The following is a 19,457-nucleotide window of genomic DNA, read 5'->3' as shown; positions in this document are numbered from 1 at the left end:
AATAAGTTGTGAAAATATGGGTTATCATATGTCAAAAATTGAATTGATAATATCATTGTGATGATACGGTCCAGTAGTATCAAACACACATGTAGGGTGACGACCAATGAGTGTGTTGTTTAGCTTCAAATGCAGGCTAAGCACCAGTCGTCTGTGTCAGTATATACCCGCTAATAAATACAGTACTGTAAATAAACATGTGGCTACTGGCAGATCTAACTTTTTGTGCCCGACAAGCCACCATTACAGTTGCAGAGTACGATTAACTTTGAATCAAAATAGCTCGTAGCAAAAGGAATGCAGACCATCATGCTGAGAGACTTGTGCCGCTTCTTGTATTTTATAGCTTAAGGTCACCCTGATATCTACACAATGGATTAAGAGGCAAGAAGTAAAAAAAAAAAATTGCACCATGGGGGACCCAACAAGCTAATCTCCAAGCAGATCATCTACCGGTGGTAGCAGCAGCATCCATGGGCATATGAAACATCGGAGCAAATGGAAGTATTGTTCAGTATTCGGCCCTTGGTCTTGGATACTGACCGTGTCACGGGTATGATCTGCTTGGAAATCCTAGCGCTGGATTGCTATTTTCAAAGTTGGCTTAAGTTCTCCAAGGACGTTATATAACGTTTCACATCCTTCAAATGAGTGATGTCCTACATTGACACATTAACGATTTGGTTATGCCCCCTAACAATTCAGACTCGTAATTGCACTTTCAGATTCGTAGTCAAGTACATGTGCAAAACCATCACCAGTACTTCTTACACATCATTGGAAAAAATTATCTTTATTTGAATTATGACAACAGCTCAACTACAGTCTGTGGCCTGTGCCCTGAGAAATCATCCAGTTACACAGACTTGTTACCTAGTACTAATGTTAATTATGCTTGTCAATTAATATTTCTGTACTCTATCTGCATTACAATACATTACTTGGCAGAACAACATACTGTTATATACAATGTATTACACTGAAACTCAAACATACTTTGAAGAGTTAAATGTGACTGAAAATTCCTTCATATCAAAATCTGTTACAACTACTATTTGCTGTCATAACTACTGGCATTCAGAATGTGATGTTTGTGACATTGCATAAACATAGATAAATCTATAATGCTTAAATAATTGACTTGATAAGTTCACCCCAGACCGTTTGAATTTTTTTTAGACCAGACCTGGCGTTCCGATTTTTTTTTCTTAAAGAATCCGAGAAGCAACAAATAAAGTTTGTATGGCCTTGCTGATAATAATGTTAGTGTACTAGAACTAATGGTAGTTAACTAGTAGTACTGGTAGTTATTTAGTAGTAAACAATGTAAGTTAACTACATGTAGCAGTAACGTTAGTTTTTCAGGGCCTATAATGGATCAACATGACATTAAAACACAAACCTACTTTTTGGAGTCAAAATGTTGGTTAAATTTTCATGTTATTCCACAAGCTGGGGTGCATTTCATATTTTCCATAATACCTACCAGCATTCAAAACATGATAAACAATCTGCATATTTAACTTACAATTTGCCAAGCTAAAATATGCAGACTGCCCCTAAGTAATTGCGGGGCAGTACTGAGGGGCAGCCTGCACATGTTGCTCCAAATGGTCATAAAGTTTTTTCAGCCATGCAGAATCAATCATCTCTTAACAACATTGACAAATGCATTGAATGTTTCAAACATTTTTTATATTGGATTCCCCCAAGCACACACAGATATCATAGATGTAAAAAAAGAAATACCTATTTCTCAATCCTCTATTTCGTATTACATTTCATGATAATGGTATCTAGTGGAGTGCTTGTGTGCTTCCTTAAGGTGTGGAATGTATATATGTGCCACTGGGCAAAGGGGCCCAAGACAGTCTACAGTGCTAAATCTCTTATCATCAGGCAGGGTAACCTGTAAGTCTCTCCAGGCATCAGCAGACCTGTCATACACATATACCCGATATACTGTTGAATAGTTTGGATCATCTATGTCAGAGTCCACAGCTTCTACCCATATGTGCAGACGGTTTTCCAGTACAAAAAGACCGGGAGGAAATTCAAAATCAATATCAAGGTTTTCTGGCTTTGGCCAGCCTTGCAGTTTCTGCCAGCGGTCTGACTGTGTGTCGTAGACCATAGTGTTGGTGAAGTGTAGATCTGTGCAGAAGATCTCTGTTCCCATGGCAATGGCTGTGGCAACGTTAGGAATGAGTTTCGGCGGTGTCCGCTTGTCCCAACAGTCTTGGCTTGGGTCGTAGCAATACATTTCATCACTTGTGAGGAAATAGAGGTGTGAGCCGCAGGACTGAAGTGTGTGTTGTGAAATTTCCTTCAGTTGCAGCCCCCAACACTCCAGCCACCAGTCCGTGTGTCCGTCATACTTTCTCATAGCAACAAAAACTCTTTTTCTTTTCTCTGCAATTGAAATGAAGTATAGAATTCCACCAATTTCAAAAAGGCGCTCTTCATAGCAAAGACAATCATCTTCTGACTTATGCAACACAGGCACTGAGGAAATGCCAGCACGTTGCCACACATTCTCTGCATGGTTGTACCGAAACAGGCAAAGCTGGTCGAGACCCTCGTGCTCTACAGTCAGCATGTAAATGTTGTTATCACTGGTGACTGTCATGGCCCTGGCATAAGGTATGTCTCCAGGATCGTAGTTGCAGATGATGTACTTCCCTTTCCGCGGGTTCATGAAGAAGAGTTCATCTAGCCTGGAGAGGATAAAATACATTGCAAACTGTCAATAAAACCTGCAAATTCAGACCTTTTCTTTCATCACAGCACGCACTGTCATCTATCAAGTCAAATAACTTGCAAATGAGTTAGGAAAAATGTGCATTGGAGGAAACAAAATGCAGAATGACATAGTGCATTGTTAGGATTGTTTCTGACCTAGAAGAAATTTATTAAAGTATATTATACATGAACATACTCTTGGGTGGACATCAGGACCATTCCCATCGTCTCCATCCCAAGCCGCGGCTTTAGGATGGGGTTCCCTTGCTGCACAATATTCCTGATGACCTCAGAACTCCCAGAATCCTCCCTGACCAGGGGGTGATCGAATATGGCTGCCGTGTCGTTTGAGGCCAGCAGGTTGAAGCGGATGTGAGGGAGGATGCTGGGTAGGTGGTGTAGTCTGTAGGGTAGGAGTGGATTTAGATGATTTCCTGGATCACAAAAGACCTCTTGACCTCCAAACCCTAAACCCTCAAAAACTCCGTTAGGCCAAAGGGATTGTACTCAAGGCTAAATAAAGGTTGAAAAAATCATAGTAGCTTCTCAATGAAGTATCAACCACACACGACATTCTATAACAGTGAAGCCTTGATTTTGTCAGCTGAACCAAAAATACACTGACACCCACCTGTCCTCCCTGCTGTGCTGCACCCATCTCACCACAGCCTCCCACACTGTTGTCTCCTCTTTAACATCCAATCCATCGTGGCTGATGATCTCAGTCAGCTGATTAACATTCAAACTGCAGAAGTCCTCGATGGAGGCAACCTGTGGAGGCGCACGTGCAGAGTATAGGTATGTGCGGAAATGTTTGTCACAGACCAGTTTTTGCTTTCCTTCTTATGGTTTTAACATAAAGTGTAACATACCCTGGCTATCAATCTTCATGTCTACCAAGTCCCCCCAGGGACCTGGAGGTCAAGGGACTGTGTGCAGATGTGCAGGCAATTACGAATTACAAAGACATCTGTCTTTGTAATTCGTATAACTCGCCAGCATCACATTTGTGGTCTTGGGCAGAAGGAGTATCAGGTTCTGTAACAGTCCTTGTGCATGGAAGTTCATTGGTTTGTATGAATTAAGATGGTTGTGGTGCAATTGGAGCAGGCTATGCTGCAGATTAATAGTATACATCCACCGACAGTCTAGATTTCTGTAGAATGTTAGCTGTTCTTCTATCTTCAATATGTCCCAACGTCCTGTCACATGTCAGAGAATAATTATAATGCAAATACAAACCTTGGCAAAATGACTGTGGATAAGCTGAAGACAACGTTTCCGGACAATGTCCATGGAGAAGATATCAGCAAACTTGTACAGGTCCACACAGGTTGAGTGCTCCACGTTCATGGACATGTAGTTGCTGCAGGTGTCTCTCACATAGTCCAGTTGGAGGAGGTCAGCTGCTTGGTACAGGGGCTGCACTTTGTCCATGGACAGTTGGAGGGTTCCCGAGTAGATGTAAGTCAGGATCTCCCCAAACATGCTTGCATCCAAACCCTGCAGAAGGAGAGAAGATTGTAATAATTTTATTTTCATATTATTGTGGTGACCTCTTCCCTGCCAACATACTAGTAAATGATTAAGAATAAATTAAGATTTTGACTTGACATAACATTTTCCCTTTCACAGTAAAACTCTATATTATAGTTTCAACTGTGAAGACTCTGTTTTCAACTACCACAAAATTGATGACCTCCACTGGGTGTCATATTTAAGTGACTACTAGTATGGGAATGAACGAACTTTAAATATTGCAATTTAACCAATTTCGTAACATATTTTGTCAAATTCTTGTGCTTCCTTTGTACACCTTACTATAGATTTTGAAGTGTTGACGCTTCTCACTTTAGGCGTGTGTATGCCAAAAACTGTGTCCTGGCATGGGTAACGTTAGGGGGGTAAGATGAGGAGTCAACAACACGCTTCCCCTGTTGAGTTTATATGATACTTGACTTCTTAGTATGTTCTATATTTTGTTTAATCTAATCGTTAACGTTAAACATTCCGCGAACCCTACCTGTAAAACAACCGTCTTCTGCCGACTTTCCGCCATGCCACTTGTAAACATGGCCCTGAAGTAGGGGCTGGCCGCGGACAGAACAAGCCGATGGCAAGGAAAACGCCGGCCCTCAACTTCAATAACGACATCCTGCAGTACCCCAGCCTTCTGTAAGTCACCCACACTTTCAAGAAACCCGTCCTGATAGCTCTTGTCTTGGTAGGAACGAGGACGAACTGACGGACCGACGGCGACGTGGCGTTCTTGGTCTGCGGCAGCCATGTTGATGATGATAACGGTGCAGTACCTCCCAGCAGAGGTGACAGGCAGTACAGAAGCGCCCCCTGACGACCAACAAAGCTTATGTTCGAACTTGAGCAGTTCTCCGATTCATACCTTATACATCTACATCACTGCTTGCACGTAATGAGTAGTTTAAGGATACAATGTTACATGCTTATGGGCGTCACACGTTTTCGTTTCGTTGTTTAGCGAAGACTTGCATCAGTTTATGAACTAAGTGCCATCGGATCTTATTTCTGAATTTGATTTTTGATTTATCCATCATCATTACTTCATCACATATATTCATCATCATTACATCCAGCTATTTGTTGTCATTGTATCAACTAATTCTTGTTAATGCAAATACTGGCTCCGACGTAATGGCCTTGCACATTGTACTGATAAAATTTGCCTATTGTTGTTGCATAGATAGCGAAATAAAAAACAACATAGCCATTTGGCCAGTACTAAGTTGTCTGCCGTGCAACGACATACTGTCTTCTAAATCAAGTAAAAGCACTGATCACAGAGACGGTCATTTGTACTTGTGTTGTCTCACAACCTACAAATGGTTGATGTCCTACATTCATCTCGCACGCTGCCATGCCCCCTAACGATTTAGACTCGTATTTGCACTTAGCTTGTTCGTAGTCAAGTACATGTACAAATTTAATAGAAGTAGAGGAAAATACAAGTTGTATCTGAACGATTCTCAAACTTTAAAGCTCAAAAGCCAAAGGTACAGCCGTTCCAGTTGCGAGTTTGCTTCGGGAGATCAGGAAGCAGCGGCATTAAAGAAACCCAACTGGAAAAGTTCTCTCAGACTCAGGCGGTTTGTCGTAGACGTAACGGTGACCGCCACCTTTCTTACAATGGATGTGGTCATGTGACGCCGCTTGTATTATGAAGGTAGCCCTGATGTTTGCACAATAAGTCAAAGCGCTCAGCAAAAAGTAAACAAAGGCGACAATGGGCCAACGAGCCAAGATCGGTGTATGCATCTCAAATAGTGCATGGGCGCTGGTAGTTTCACCGGTTAGCGTGGGGGAAATGGCGGTGGGAGGTGCTGCACGTCCGTATGTCTCTTTTCTAAGTCCTCTCCAGGAAGTTTGGCATGAGTCGTACGGAAAGTTGGACGAAGGGACCGGAATTATTCGCTTTCGCCTCAATGAAGAAGAAAGGAAAGGATACGTCAAACGATATAATCTGAAAAGTATCCGGTTCAACTTTGACGGGGACTTCAACATAGCGATAGTGACAGACTATTTGCATGACCACATCAAGAGACTGTGCGAAGAAGGCAAAGCACCTGCAGAGAGCCATACCGAGTTTGTCAATCTGGCAACATCACATCCTGCGGACTTAACGTTGTATCCTTTTTAAGAATTAGCGTGTTGTGATTGTTTTAAAACGTACTTATTGTTTTGACCGTATCGTCTCTTTTCAAAGACTATATTAGCTCATACTAACTGCTTTCGTAGATCAATTGTTGTCTTTAAACCCCATATCTAAGTCTCTTTAATATGTTTGTCAACTGTGAGATCCTATCGAATACTAGTATCATCGAATAGTTTATGCACATAGGTATGCTTCAAAATATTCTTTGACAATATTTTACAGCTACACACAAGGTGGAAAGGATGCTTTTGAAAACATTTTCGTCCTTGCAATCCAGAAAAAAGGAGAGGAAATGACAGAATTCCACATTCTCGAGGATAGTGTTGAACCGAAAAGGCACAACCCAGATTCTCTGGCCAATCGCAGTTGCAGTGTGGTTGGGACGTATGCTGTCATCCCGTATCCCAGTAGCTTCAAGGAGGGCTTGGAATCACAAATCCCCTACTGCCGCCACCACTCTGTCCCTGCCATGGAGGCAGTCAGGACTAAGCAGACGGAGTACAGCGTTGGCGAGTCGACATACAAGATGTTTGGGAAAGGAGGAGAGGAGTACAAACAGGCCTCAAATATAGCGAGCTTAAGAAAATACGCAAAATACAGGCACAATGATGAAAACTTACGCGGTCCCCCTAAATTTGGAAAAGCATACGTTAATGGCACTGGGTCTGATTCGCGCCTGATCTATGTGCGACAACAGTACACAAGATATAAGGTGGTTGTATTTGTAGGGATAGTTGATCACATGAAGGGGGGGCTCTGTCATTATTCAGGATCGTATCAGGCACGAGAGCAGCACTTTAACATGGCTGATGTAGAGAGCGAGTGGGAGGAAATTCATAGATATGTACATACAACTAATGAACGTGTGCAAGAAACATTGGGCAATGAATGAATTTCACACAATTTCACATGGTCTTTATCCTTTAATTAATATTGCTGAACTCTTTGTATTGATGTCACCAGTTGTCTCAGTTTTATAGTGTTCATTTGAACTACAGGTTGCAAACTGTACATGTACAATGAACCAATATCACAATTGGCGGAAAGACAATGTTCCCTCATGTAACTTTACCATCCAATAAAAACTGTGTGATTGTGAATTTTATCTAATCACTGTACTGCCAAAGACATTGAATCCTGGTTTTCATTGAATTTAATTCTTTGTGTTCTTATCTAGTTCTGATGTTTATGTTAAGAAAATGATACTGCAAATGTATATATAACCTACTGTTCTCTCACCCTCTCCCTCCTTCTATATTCATCTTATATATTAGTATATAATTAAATATATCTTCATTGATCAAGTTATGTAAGGAAAACATGTCAACGGTCCTTATCAATGCTATTCTGAGGTGGTTGAATCAGGTACATCCGATATGCGGCTCAGAGAGAAAAAGAAAAAAGGTCACTCTCGTGTCCGTTATCCCTACAACTGAATAAACGGTTTTGTACTCTGGCCGTTGCAAGATAGAAATTTAGACTGGTTTAATGATTTGAAAGTCTTAGTAGCCAAGTGCGAGGTTTACAGTACAAACATGATATCAATATATGCGATACTAGATAAAATACCTCAATCAAATATATAGGTAAAAGACAATGCATAATAAATTACAAGATCAATACTTAGTAAAACTCACATAATAGATCACAATGATCAATTCTTATGAAATATGGCACCAAAAGGCAAATGTTGGGATTATTTTTGAAAGAGAGATTTTTAAATGTACACAACAGATCAGGATGCTACATTTGTATATGTGTGTATGAGTAGGGTTTTTTATGATACGCATGTGTAAATCGGGACTACGACTGGCCGGGTGGGTGTCAGAAATTTCCGTTCCATTCAAATGACTACAATGAAATAGCACAGGTGTGTTGACCGTGTGCTGACCGTGTCTTTTGATACCAGGACGTTGCTATGTACACACTATGCAAACAGGACGCGCTATACAAACGGTATTGATTACATGCTGGGTAGTAGCCATAGCAGAATACCTGAATTGAGGGGGAAGTGAAGGTTGGCGAGGGAGTAGGGGACCTGTAAGACTCAAGTTCACCTCATCAGAACAGTGGCAGATTCAGGCTTACCGTGAAAAGGTAAATGCTTTGGGTTACAAGTGTTTCACACTTGCCAGTTTGGTCAGAATCTTGTACGTTTCGTCTTTTGGGGCCTTGAGGACTAGCTACATGGCCGCGAGTCATGTTTAGTTTGTCCTCCATGTTTGTTCTTCTTGGACATTATTTTTGCAATCTCATGATCAGACAGCTCTAATCTTTTTCCTTAGTTCCCTAAGAATCTCCATCTATGGGCTCATTTTGGTCGCAGTCACAATGACACGTTGGGACCAGCAGGTGGTGAAGTTGATAATGCAGCAACAGGGATTAAAAAATTGTAGATTTTCTTTTGAAATTTCAAGATGTCAACAATAGTTTAAATTGAATGCATCTGAGTAGAGTTGATGAGGCTTATACGATGAGGCTTTTTTTTTACTTCGGAAAATTATACTGTGAAATAATGTTTCACAAGAGGAAGTCTCTTGTTCTCTGTTTCTACTCATGTGATACGAAACCCCTTGCCTCTCTAGTTCTTAATTGTGTACCATTCTGTTTTAAAGCACGCGAAACCATGGAATCAACGAAGGAGGGCTCGGTTCAAGTTGCACACCGATATGGTGAGTACATTTTTCACTCTGTGTAACATGAACGGGAAACACAATACCTTCCAAGAAAACAAAATGAAATTCAAACAACACGTGATTTGTACCATGGATATTTTCCGTTAATTTTATATCAATTGTTTTCACAGGTTCCATACGACAAGAACGCCACACACACAGTGCCCCTGTTGGTATAAACCGAAGGTAAGACGTCGTGTTTTTGTTTTGCATGACGACGAAAATCTTTTTGTAGTCATTAATATGTCTACTCAATTCTATCTACCAATTTGACCACTTCAAATGCGGTGCGGCAACACTACGTATCTTAGATAATCAAATAATTGACCTGTTATGATTTCAATAGAGTAGCAAATGCTGTAGTCTGAGTATCATCCTAGTTAGTTTACTGGGGCTCACATACTGGAGTATGCGCTCCCCGGAGCCACGGTATTTTCAGTGTTGTTTATTCTGAGATTACAATGAAAAAACATTAAACACACTAGACGAAACTGTGCTGTCTGACAATGCGTCCATGAAACAATTTCATTCTGTATGTGCAGTGGTCCACGGGACCTCCAAGCACAGAAGGCACCAACGAGACGAGCGTTGAAGGCAGTTGAAGACGACGCAACCGAGATATTAGAGAGACGTAATAGAGAAATAACGAGACTAAATAGAGAAGTAGATGAATTCAAGAAGGCGTCTAAACAAAACGAACAAAAGATGCAAAGAATGAAGAACCTCCTTGAAATGCATGATAGAAAGTTTGAAGACGTGTTAGAGAGACTTGGGTATTTGAACCCGTATGATTATGACGAGATTGACGATAAGGTCCAGGAACACCTGTACAATATCTGGGAAAGCCTTTATGATGATATCACGGCTTGGCTCGGTGGACCTAAGCGATTTGATTGGAAGCCGATTCCCTGATTTTATTTTAGATTTGTTGCCATCTTTCGCCGTATATGTTTGTCGGCAGATGTCAGATTATTCAATTGAAATGCTTGTATATGCTCAATTATGAAAATAGGCAGCAATAATCATTGAAAGGTTTCCGAAATATGGAGAAATATTCTATTGTATGCTTTTGGATTATCAGTGTACAGACTTTATACATTCATTTTCTTTTTTACCTCAATGTTCAGCACGTCTTTCTGATTTAACTTTATACATCTATTGCTTTGTTTATATGTATATATGTATATATTTCTTTCAATAAAGTCATTGTCACAGTGGTATTTGTCTGTTCATGACTCACTAGCGACATGGCCATACGTTTGCACAACTAATTGATTTGTGAAAATGTGAAATGTTATGAAAGCACTATGCCAGTGTATGTAGCAGTAACCCCACATCTTTACTTTAGCATGTATACACACGCCGTTCAGAATGTTTCACATTTTACATAGGTTCTCAAACCTTTATTAAGATGCGAGTCACAACCCATTCATCAAATAGCCACAGGTTAGCATTACAGTAGAGTATACAGTAGACCGAGTGCACGGTATATGGATGGCAGCCATTTTGCGAAAAGATTAAGTTCCACCAATACAATGCCCTCCTGTTTCGTGCGATACAGTGTAATGCACATCAATACACCAGCTGGGGTAAACACGATATTAGTACCGACACCACACGGTTTCAGAACATTCCGCGCATGACGACATGCTATGCTACGCACGGTCATGGTAAAGACTTGTACGGTGTGGAACTTTTGCGGAATAATGAAGTTCCATGAAATGATAACGTTATCTATTCTTTTATTTTCTTTGGCACAATGTACAGAATTGATTATCTATCCCATTTAGTTACTTCAGAAAAGTATTGTAGCCTATATAAAACTGGTCGTAGTAGTATTGTACTGGTTGCTTAAGTTGTTGTTTGTTACCAGTAAATCTATTTTTGAATTATAAGTAAATGAAACCACACGATCCCTTTTTCACCATGAGGAACACACCGTACATAACAACATGTTACGCGTTGTGTAGTCAAGACAAAGTCCACTGTGTCTGCATCCTGTTTGGTAACCGTTACAATACAAAGGATGGTACATAACGGATAACCTTGTTCTTTGTGGTTGTGTCCAACACATTGTAGTCACATAATAGTCCATATAAACCTGTAGCAGAAGTAGCTATATCGTGGGAATTTGACCCGAGCTTTTCTTTGGCGCATTTAACCCCTACATGAACATCACTGGTTGTAGTCACATACTCCGCATGCGCAGCTGGCAGCAGACTCGATGGTGTATGTCCGGACACCGCTCCAGCAGTACATGCTGAACGTCACCTGGGTGGGGGGACACGGGGAACAGGGCAGTCAGATATGGCACTTAGGTCCCTCTAGCGAGAAGGGGCGAGAGAGAGAGGAGTGGGACAGAGAGAGGAGTGAGAGAGGAGACACAGAGAGAGAGAGGAGAGAGAGGGGAAAAGAGGAGAGAGAGAGGAGGAAGGGAGAGAGAGGAGAGAGGGGGAGAGAGGAGAGAGGGAATGAGAGAAGTGAGAGAGAGAAGAGGGGGAGAGAGGAGAGAGAGGAGAGAGAGGGGAGGGAAGAGAGAGAGCGAGAGGAGAGAGGGTAAGAGAGAGAGAGAGAGAGAGAGAGTTGGGATAGTGATACGTGTACTACATTGAGCAAATGGTTAAGTATATTTTAAGATGGTTCATATCACAGAAAATGGAAGCAATAACTTTATATTGATGCGGAACTGATGAAGAAAAATCCGATAGTTACATCATATAATCTCCAAGTAGATGTGGGGGGGGGGCAAAATCGTTTCGTTTGCCTGCTTACCAATGTCTGTTATAAACAGCCTACACAGGCAAGCAAGTTGTGTCAGAAACGGCAACAAACAAAAAACAAAACAAAAAACGCTTTTGCCTCCTAACATCTGCTCGCAGGTTAAAGCTCATCTTTAGAATTTTCTTATTATGCCCTATCATGTCATTCCAGCTGCTATAATTCATGGCTCATCCACGAGATATCCAAAATACAATTCTAATGCAAAATAATTTTTCTGTACAAACAAATCGGTTTCTTCTGCACCACCAATTAATCTCCTAGGAGATCTCTGATGGGACTAGCAATATCAGGCCGGATAGCAAGCTCAATCCTCGATTCAAGCTAAATTGCTAGGAGCGCACATACTGGGGCGAATGGAGATTGATAGCCGGCTTGATATTCAGGTATCTGCCCGGTGATTAACCACCAATGCGATACTCACCTGATGCGTCGTTGCTATGGTGCAGCAGCTCCCCCTAGTGGTGTAGACATGCAGTCCACCCGAGGCCTGCACGGTGGCGTCTGAAGACAGCGCGGTCTCTGACTCGCAGTGTCCGCGGCAGGCGTTGATGAGAACGGTAGCCGTGTGACACCATGGCATCGCAATCCTTTTTCTGTAGCCTAAATGGGAAGGAAACTGACTTCAAACACTGTCGAAGAGGTCTGCTTAGAACTACAAGATAGTGTTAGACTCATCGGCAACAAATTTTATATTTGTTCTCTTCATTCTGTCACTTGACAATAAAATTTCAGGGGGAAGAATACCACACAAGGCATCGTTAGGTGAGATGAAAACAGACACGTAAACTGATTCCTTCCCTGCATATTTTCATTTTAAGTTTTGTACAAAGTGTGCGGCCAAAGCAATATTTTACGGTTAGATAACCAGGCAGCACAATGGTGGCATTCTCTTACGCAGAGGGGACCAAATAAGTCGTCTCAAAACTCGTCCTGTCAAACAAGAGGAGTTTTGAGACGACTTTGGTCCCCTCTGCGTGGGAGAATGAATGGTGGGTCAAAGTAAGAAATGTATTCTTTTCCGCAAATTTACCTTAGCCAAAAAGAACAACATGCAACTCATACGGACTTGACCGGGCCATTACGTACCCGCCAGGCGACAATCCCCGGTGGTCTGCCGTGCCTCCATCGGCCCGTGAAGCGCCAGGTTCCACTCAGACATCGGGTCGGCAACGTTGGACTTCTCTACTTCGTTCTGGACCCGTTTGTTCACAGTTGGTAACGCATGAGCCCCGTCGCTACAAAACGCTACAAACAGTACGGCTAACAGTGGCATGAAGCGCATCATTTCTTGAGTTTGGCAGGCGTTTTCGTACTTGTTTTTCCGTCAGAGTAAAAATGTTTTCACAGCAGAGATTTTTTCATGTATTTTACGACGTTTGACTAGTGCGTTTTACAGCAACGCCCTAGTTTGCTCAGCCCATTCTAGCACGAATCTATGTTTGCGACTCTTGATAAGACAAGTATTTTTAAATGTCAAATGGCTGAAGCATTTCCTGGGCAGTCGTGGCTACAATTCAAGAGTCAATTCTATCCTGACATATATGTATATATCTTATTTATGTACATGCAATCCCTCAAACGTTTGAGCCGTAGACAATGTTACTTTATATACAGAGAGTTGGTTAAAACGTGAAAATCGGGGTAGCAACGACTGTTAGAGACAAGAACCAAGACACATCACGTGAGGGTGTTATCTACAGCACGGTATTAATACCATTATCCCTTGATGGTTTACACTGAGGTGGTGACGTCAAATCTGTGAATATATACGAGGTTACGTGCGAGTTTTATGGCTCTTAGACACCTGAAAAGTACCAAATCATATCGCACGGGGGCGTTATTTATAACCTCAGATTACTATAATCACTTGACGGTTTATGACCTGAGACGGTGGCGTCACATTCATAGCTCTATAGGAACATTGGTATTCCATACGACCTTTATGGTTTGACACTCAAGATGGGACTTTTAGGTGTCACACTTCATTTTGTGCCTCAAATCACGAGTGGTTAGCTTCTGGTACTGGAGCAAGAAGCATGTAAAACATGTAAAAGTCCTATGGTGTTGTCAAGCCCAATTCATGATAGTTTAGCTTTTGGGGAATGATCGAATATGCATGAAAAAAAATTAACCACTCGACCTTTACGGATTGACACCTACCACGGGACTTTTAAGTGTCGCACAAATCATGAGTGCTAAGCTTAATGCTGGATCTGGGGATATAGGCTAAACACGCGTACGTTGGTTGTCAAACCCAAATCATGAGAGTTTCATAGCTTTTGGCAAACGACTGTTTATGAAGCAAAAATAGTAACGACGTCTCCATTTTTCAATCAACATTGCTGACATACAAATGGTATCATGTTCTCTGTTTATTACCAAAACATTGATAAATCATTAATAGAGCTTTCCTTTAATAGATTCTGCTCCCAAACAACTAAAGGCCCTGAATTTTGACTTTTTGGACTTTGATCTCACGTGCACCATGCGTATATACGCGTGTTATGTTGACCTTTGCTTTTCAAAACATGTAGTGCAGAGTCCACCGGTGGACTTACTAAGAGGCTTCCGTAGTTAACGACTTAACGTTACATGCTTTTGAAGAGACAACGCTTGACAAGATGGCACTAGAAACGTACTATCCTCTGATTGCTGTCTGCTCATTTCTAACATGGTTGTTAACCTTTCGTCTGAGTCGCGAAATTTTCGGACGATTTTCTGTCACCTACCGAGCCATGACCAGGGAAAAACAGGTGTCTGTTGACGACAAGTGAGTGGTGTTTTTTTATCATTTATCTCTAATAGAGTCCCTATACACATTTTCCTCGTGAAACCGTTTGGATTTCCTCCTATCTCAGTATCTGTAACAGTACTTTGTCCATAAGAAGCACTGAGCTGTATCTGTGAATCGTCCAAACGCACGTTTTTTCCCTAGTTTTAAGGTGATCCTGCATTCCATACCGGTCACTGTCCTGTCCTGGTACACCTACCTTTGCACAGAGCTACCGCCAGAGGGCGTTTGGTGAGTGAACCGATTAAACTCCACATTTTAATCAGTATTGGAGTCATGTTGCCAGGGTCACATTTAAAAACCGGAGCCCAGTCGGCCAATTTGCATGAACGAAAAGTATGATATAAAAGACGACAAAACAAATGTAGACAAAGGGGACAATATAACCATGAGGATAATTTGCGCATATCCATTAATCTACACACCTACTAAGCAAATGCGTGCCAGTCAGTAGCACATGTGCATGTATTCCTTTAGTATGATAACCAATGGATAGTGGCATTAATGCCGTTTTTGTGCAACTCATCTAACTTGCGAAAAGCCCTAACAACTTACAACTTTACTACTATCCCAATAATGCCATGAGAGAGACTTTATTTGAAAATCTTCCTGGACATCATGACAAAACAAAGACTACTAGAATGTCTTTAGTTAATGATAGCTATTCAAGAAATATCTGTAAATATTGATGTCTAATATTCAATCATGAATGTCTTTAGTTAATGATAGCTATTCAAGAAATATCTGTAAATGTTGATGTCCAATATTTCAATCATAATAACATTTTTTCACAACCAGGTATGACTCCCCTTGGGTGAGATTGGAAGCGTCCATATACCTGGGATATGCATGCACAGGTAAGGCCATACTGATTTAATTATAATGATAATAATAATATGAGAAGTACATAAATTCATTATGGATTATGTCTTCTGGCCATTGAATCAGACAAATTTATGAAAGTATAGGACAAATTTAAAAGAAGGGCAAACAAGTTGCATTATATATGAGATCTGTTTGGACTGGTCAGCGTAATTATCATAGTTTAAACATCACGATTCTTCAAAATACATGTTAAAGTTGTACGCCATGTGGGAATCTTTTTGCAGATCTTCTACTGATGGCCCTTCACACTCAGCTGTCTACCAAGCTCTACATCGCCCACCACTGTATGTCTCTGTACTGTTCATATATCGGAATGGTAGGTGGAGTCTTCCAATAAGCCATCTCACAGTTTAGAATGCGCATGCGCAGAGAGATGCATTGTGGGCAATATGTCAAAGGTGAAGGCTCCTATCTTGACAACACTGTGCCCATCATGCTTAATATACTTAGTATGTCCAGACAGGTTTCGTTTTATCCCAGCCTTTCTCAGGAATCTGCAGCTTAGACAAATTATTACCCACAATACATGCGCAGTTCACACCATGAACCATCTTATAGACTGAGGTTGTTATCTTGCCCACACATTGATGGTAAAGCCATTATCACAACACAATGATAGACAAAAGTTGGACCTGTTTCTAAGACTTTTATTATTTTCAAATTATGTCATTTCTTATGGATAAACTTAACTTTAACGTTAACTTACCCAAAAGTCCCAATGAATTTTAGTGATGGTTAGTTAAAGTTTAGTTTATCCATAATGTCATTTACCAACACAGATGAACTTTCATGCATGCTTTATTATTTCTTGCCTCCCAGAATTATCCCTGTATGGCTTTCTACGGCAACACAACCATCATGATGGAACTGTCCAATTCAAGTGTCTTTCTAAGGTATGGAAAATACACACAAGTTATGATGACTCGTATCTCCCAATGAGAGGTCCTCGTAGCTGCATCCTAAAGCCGGCACCCTGTTTTGATCTAGTGTGGCTGTAGAAAGGGGTGTCAAATCTCCAAGCACATGTACAAAACGGAGGTGGAGGTACAAGCTCTAATTAGTATTAAGAATAATTAATCATTCTCGATGTTGCTCTGATTGATGACTTTCAACTACTAGTATGTAGTGTACGTACCGCAATTCAATGCATGACTATGTATATGTGTTGCTACTGATGTGACAATGTGAATTATATGTACTCAGTACTCAATAAAATCATTACTAATTAGCTTTTCCAAGCTTCCCATTTCTATGTCACACTGCATCCCTACAAACATCCTGTGATCACTGTTCATGTCGGGATTGACATGCATGTGTCCTTAAAAGTTCAGAGGGGAAATCCTGACTTAGATCTTTGTTAGCAGTTATTTCTGTCACAGCCTGCTTGAAAATACTGCATCAAAATATTATGACAACCTTCGACGATTGTGACCATGTTAGTCACCAAAAATGTAGGAAAACTTCACAATTAAGTCTCAACATCTGCTTGGAGATCCGGTGATGCCTGTTTGTGTGATGTTCTTTCTTACAAATCATCGAGTGCTCATGACCAAAAACATATCGGTTATGGCTACACCTACACACACAGTTATTACCTGATCACTAAATTGCTTCTTTTATTGTCATGTCAGATATCTCCTTGTGGATTTTGGCTACAAGAACACAAAGTACTACACCTGGAACGGTGTTGTCATGTTGGTGACGTTCTTCGTCGCCCGTGTTGTGGTGACCGCCATCGCGACCTTCAACCTGATCAAGGTCATGGCCACTCAAGACGACTTCTACGAGCTGCCGCTTCAAGTGTCCGTCTGTTACGTCCTAGGCTGTCTGCTGTTTAACAGTCTGAATTACTACTGGTTCGCACTGATGTGCCAAGGCTTTGTGAAACACTTTTCAGGGAAGAAAGAATAACCTAGTACCCTTCACTAGGTTTGGTTTGTGAAAGCTGTTTGGTTGTATAATTACAGTGTAAGATAGCTGCATGAATAAAAAAATGTATGATACATTTACAAAGTTTCTCTTGTTTCTAATTTCTTGGTTCTCCAATTGGCAATTGGCGCATATGGTGGCGCCCATCTCTGTTTATGTGTTCCTGGGCCACACAGCTTTGTATGAATCACTACAGCTGCAGTCCACTTTGTATGTATCACGACAGGGGTTAGTCCACAGGCAGTGGTTTGTGTAAACTACTCAACTAACACAGTCATTCCCAAATGCTAAGTGCTATATTAGCAGAGAAAGCAGCATGTACTGGCACAGGGCATGAATTACCGAGAAAACCAACAGTTGAAGAAGGAGGTCTTCTTTGTCCTTCTTCATTATCACAGTTTTACCATTAGTCAATTCATCAAAAGTTAAAAATCTACAAGCTTGGTGTAAGGAAGACTCCTGTGGAAGCAATTGGGTCTTGTCTGATGTCCCAAAGGTCCCTAATAACTTTCCCCTAAGCCCTACCTTGATATACATGCATGTACTACACATCCAACACAACACAATGTCCACTCAAGTACTATAATGGAAAAGTTTATTGAAGCCAAAAAAACTTGCACTGTACTTCGTATTGAAAATAGTTCTTTTGCTGAGGAAGTCAGCTGCCATTCCATGCAATGGTAAAGCACTGGAACAACAACAACAACAAGGAAAAAGAAATGGCTTGAAACTGAAGGTTCTTAAGAAAAAAGATGACTTCACTGCTTTGTCCTTCACATTCTCTCTCATATACATCTCTCGTAACGAAAAAAGTTGCTCTCTCATCTATACATAATCTCTTCTTATTGCACCCCATAAATAAGGCTTTCATATCTCCTGCAGCAATCTCATATCTCTTACAATAAATACTGTGCCCACAAATTTGCTGAAAGCAATCTGATAAACAAAATACAAAACAAAGCAAAACAACAACAAAGCAGTTATATTTGTTGACGATCTCAGATTTAACATAATAATATGGTGTGATCAACATCTGGTCATCAAACAAAAGGCACTCATTGGGGTGAACTCTGGACGTCTCTTACCAGTAATACTTTCTATCCTCTCTAGTTTGGCATGCAGTTTTTAAGAGAAGCAAAATAACAAATAAAGGAGGCTATGCCCTGAGGCGTCGCCAAAAATAACTTCAGCTTAAAGATAAATCAAAATCAAAGAAACTACCTCATTATATGGGAAAAAAACAGTCTTCACTTGTAAATATACACTGTCTGCAACATCATGTCTATGCATTCCTCCATTCCAGTTTACGTAAGCTTCTCAGATATGACATGTTTCGCTCACTCTTTCCACATTGCTCTTGCGTTCTACATCCAATTCTAACTTTGAAAAAAAATAGCAAAATGCCATCCTTAGCCATACAACATATACAAAGTAACCTTAAACTAACAACTGTTTTTTACCTTTAGAACTTCTATGGACAGCTGAAAGGTTTTAACTAACTAAACTTTAGTGACAGTCTTCTTCTTAATCACAAAAGACATAATACATTCTGGAGAAGTTAGAAGGAAAATACTACAGCATACCTACACGTAATCACTAACTAAAGTTTATTGCATTTAAGGCTTTGAAGTTTGAAACAACTTAACACATTAGGTATTTCTACACATTTGTACACAGTATGGTGGTGCTAACATGTGCTTCATCTTCACTTGTCCGAAACCTAAGCACCTGTTTGCTGTGATACACATGGCCATCACCTAACCCTCACTTTTTAAACATTTTCCTAATGTTAATATCTTGGAGCTTGCCATATTTGGTATGGCCTAGTTTCCAGCCAATCAGTGCTTACCTCACCGTAGAATCTTGGAGAGCTTGGCAAAAGCTCATTGATATTAAGCAGGATGAATAGCATATGATGTCTTTGATTGATTCAAGAAGTGAGAGCTGGATGGTGATTGGTCAAACG

The 19,457-nt window shown here is 40.7% G+C and overlaps 5 protein-coding genes across 5 annotated transcripts; 3 read left to right on the top strand and 2 right to left on the bottom strand.

Annotated features, from left to right (window-relative positions):
* Positions 1–966: 966 nt before the first annotated feature.
* Positions 967–4,238, bottom strand: LOC118418862 (kelch repeat and BTB domain-containing protein 8-like). The gene is made up of 4 exons (XM_035824957.1): positions 3,985–4,238; positions 3,374–3,513; positions 2,939–3,145; positions 967–2,717 (listed from the first exon to the last, which is right to left on the bottom strand). The coding sequence occupies exons 1-4, from the start codon at positions 4,228–4,230 to the stop codon at positions 1,775–1,777; spliced, it is 1,536 nt and encodes a 511-aa protein (XP_035680850.1). The 5' UTR covers positions 4,231–4,238; the 3' UTR covers positions 967–1,774.
* Positions 4,239–6,083: 1,845 nt separating this feature from the next.
* LOC118420266 lies at positions 6,084–7,491 on the top strand. The gene is made up of 2 exons (XM_035826993.1): positions 6,084–6,402; positions 6,653–7,491. Exon 2 carries the CDS (start codon positions 6,723–6,725, stop codon positions 7,320–7,322), a length of 600 nt encoding a protein of 199 aa, XP_035682886.1. The 5' UTR covers positions 6,084–6,402; positions 6,653–6,722; the 3' UTR covers positions 7,323–7,491.
* A 950-nt stretch (positions 7,492–8,441) lies between these two features.
* On the top strand, positions 8,442–10,226 carry LOC118419874. The gene is made up of 4 exons (XM_035826528.1): positions 8,442–8,527; positions 9,046–9,102; positions 9,237–9,291; positions 9,648–10,226. The coding sequence occupies exons 2-4, from the start codon at positions 9,057–9,059 to the stop codon at positions 10,015–10,017; spliced, it is 471 nt and encodes a 156-aa protein (XP_035682421.1). The 5' UTR covers positions 8,442–8,527; positions 9,046–9,056; the 3' UTR covers positions 10,018–10,226.
* Positions 10,227–11,212: 986 nt separating this feature from the next.
* On the bottom strand, positions 11,213–13,431 carry LOC118419879 (thyrostimulin alpha-2 subunit-like). The gene is made up of 3 exons (XM_035826533.1): positions 12,973–13,431; positions 12,308–12,486; positions 11,213–11,376 (listed from the first exon to the last, which is right to left on the bottom strand). The coding sequence occupies exons 1-3, from the start codon at positions 13,169–13,171 to the stop codon at positions 11,281–11,283; spliced, it is 474 nt and encodes a 157-aa protein (XP_035682426.1). The 5' UTR covers positions 13,172–13,431; the 3' UTR covers positions 11,213–11,280.
* A 689-nt stretch (positions 13,432–14,120) lies between these two features.
* On the top strand, positions 14,121–17,502 carry LOC118419731 (TLC domain-containing protein 4-A-like). The gene is made up of 6 exons (XM_035826270.1): positions 14,121–14,656; positions 14,822–14,908; positions 15,476–15,534; positions 15,787–15,878; positions 16,382–16,455; positions 17,194–17,502. The coding sequence occupies exons 1-6, from the start codon at positions 14,508–14,510 to the stop codon at positions 17,471–17,473; spliced, it is 741 nt and encodes a 246-aa protein (XP_035682163.1). The 5' UTR covers positions 14,121–14,507; the 3' UTR covers positions 17,474–17,502.
* The last annotated feature ends 1,955 nt before the right edge of the window (positions 17,503–19,457 follow it).

Source organism: Branchiostoma floridae, chromosome 7, assembly GCF_000003815.2.
Source record: "Branchiostoma floridae strain S238N-H82 chromosome 7, Bfl_VNyyK, whole genome shotgun sequence".
NCBI lineage: Eukaryota > Metazoa > Chordata > Leptocardii > Amphioxiformes > Branchiostomatidae > Branchiostoma > Branchiostoma floridae.
This window is presented reverse-complemented; position numbering and strand designations above follow the sequence as displayed.

Coding starts and splice junctions, on each gene's coding strand:
- LOC118418862 (XM_035824957.1), bottom strand. CDS start 4,230: ATGTTTGGGGAGATCCTGACTTACATCTACTCGGGAACCCTCCAACTG. Junction 3,514..3,984: donor TCCACAGTCATTTTGCCAAG/GTTTGTATTTGC, acceptor GCGCCTCCACAG/GTTGCCTCCATCGAGGACTT. Junction 2,718..2,938: donor GTCCTGATGTCCACCCAAGA/GTATGTTCATGT, acceptor TATCCTCTCCAG/GCTAGATGAACTCTTCTTCA.
- LOC118420266 (XM_035826993.1), top strand. CDS start 6,723: ATGACAGAATTCCACATTCTCGAGGATAGTGTTGAACCGAAAAGGCAC.
- LOC118419874 (XM_035826528.1), top strand. CDS start 9,057: ATGGAATCAACGAAGGAGGGCTCGGTTCAAGTTGCACACCGATATG. Junction 9,103..9,236: donor TCAAGTTGCACACCGATATG/GTGAGTACATTT, acceptor TTGTTTTCACAG/GTTCCATACGACAAGAACGC. Junction 9,292..9,647: donor CCTGTTGGTATAAACCGAAG/GTAAGACGTCGT, acceptor CTGTATGTGCAG/TGGTCCACGGGACCTCCAAG.
- LOC118419879 (XM_035826533.1), bottom strand. CDS start 13,171: ATGATGCGCTTCATGCCACTGTTAGCCGTACTGTTTGTAGCGTTTTGT. Junction 12,487..12,972: donor CGGGGATTGTCGCCTGGCGG/GTACGTAATGGC, acceptor CTTCCCATTTAG/GCTACAGAAAAAGGATTGCG. Junction 11,377..12,307: donor CCATAGCAACGACGCATCAG/GTGAGTATCGCA, acceptor CCCCCCACCCAG/GTGACGTTCAGCATGTACTG.
- LOC118419731 (XM_035826270.1), top strand. CDS start 14,508: ATGGCACTAGAAACGTACTATCCTCTGATTGCTGTCTGCTCATTTCTA. Junction 15,879..16,381: donor ACTGTTCATATATCGGAATG/GTAGGTGGAGTC, acceptor CTTGCCTCCCAG/AATTATCCCTGTATGGCTTT. Junction 16,456..17,193: donor AATTCAAGTGTCTTTCTAAG/GTATGGAAAATA, acceptor TTGTCATGTCAG/ATATCTCCTTGTGGATTTTG.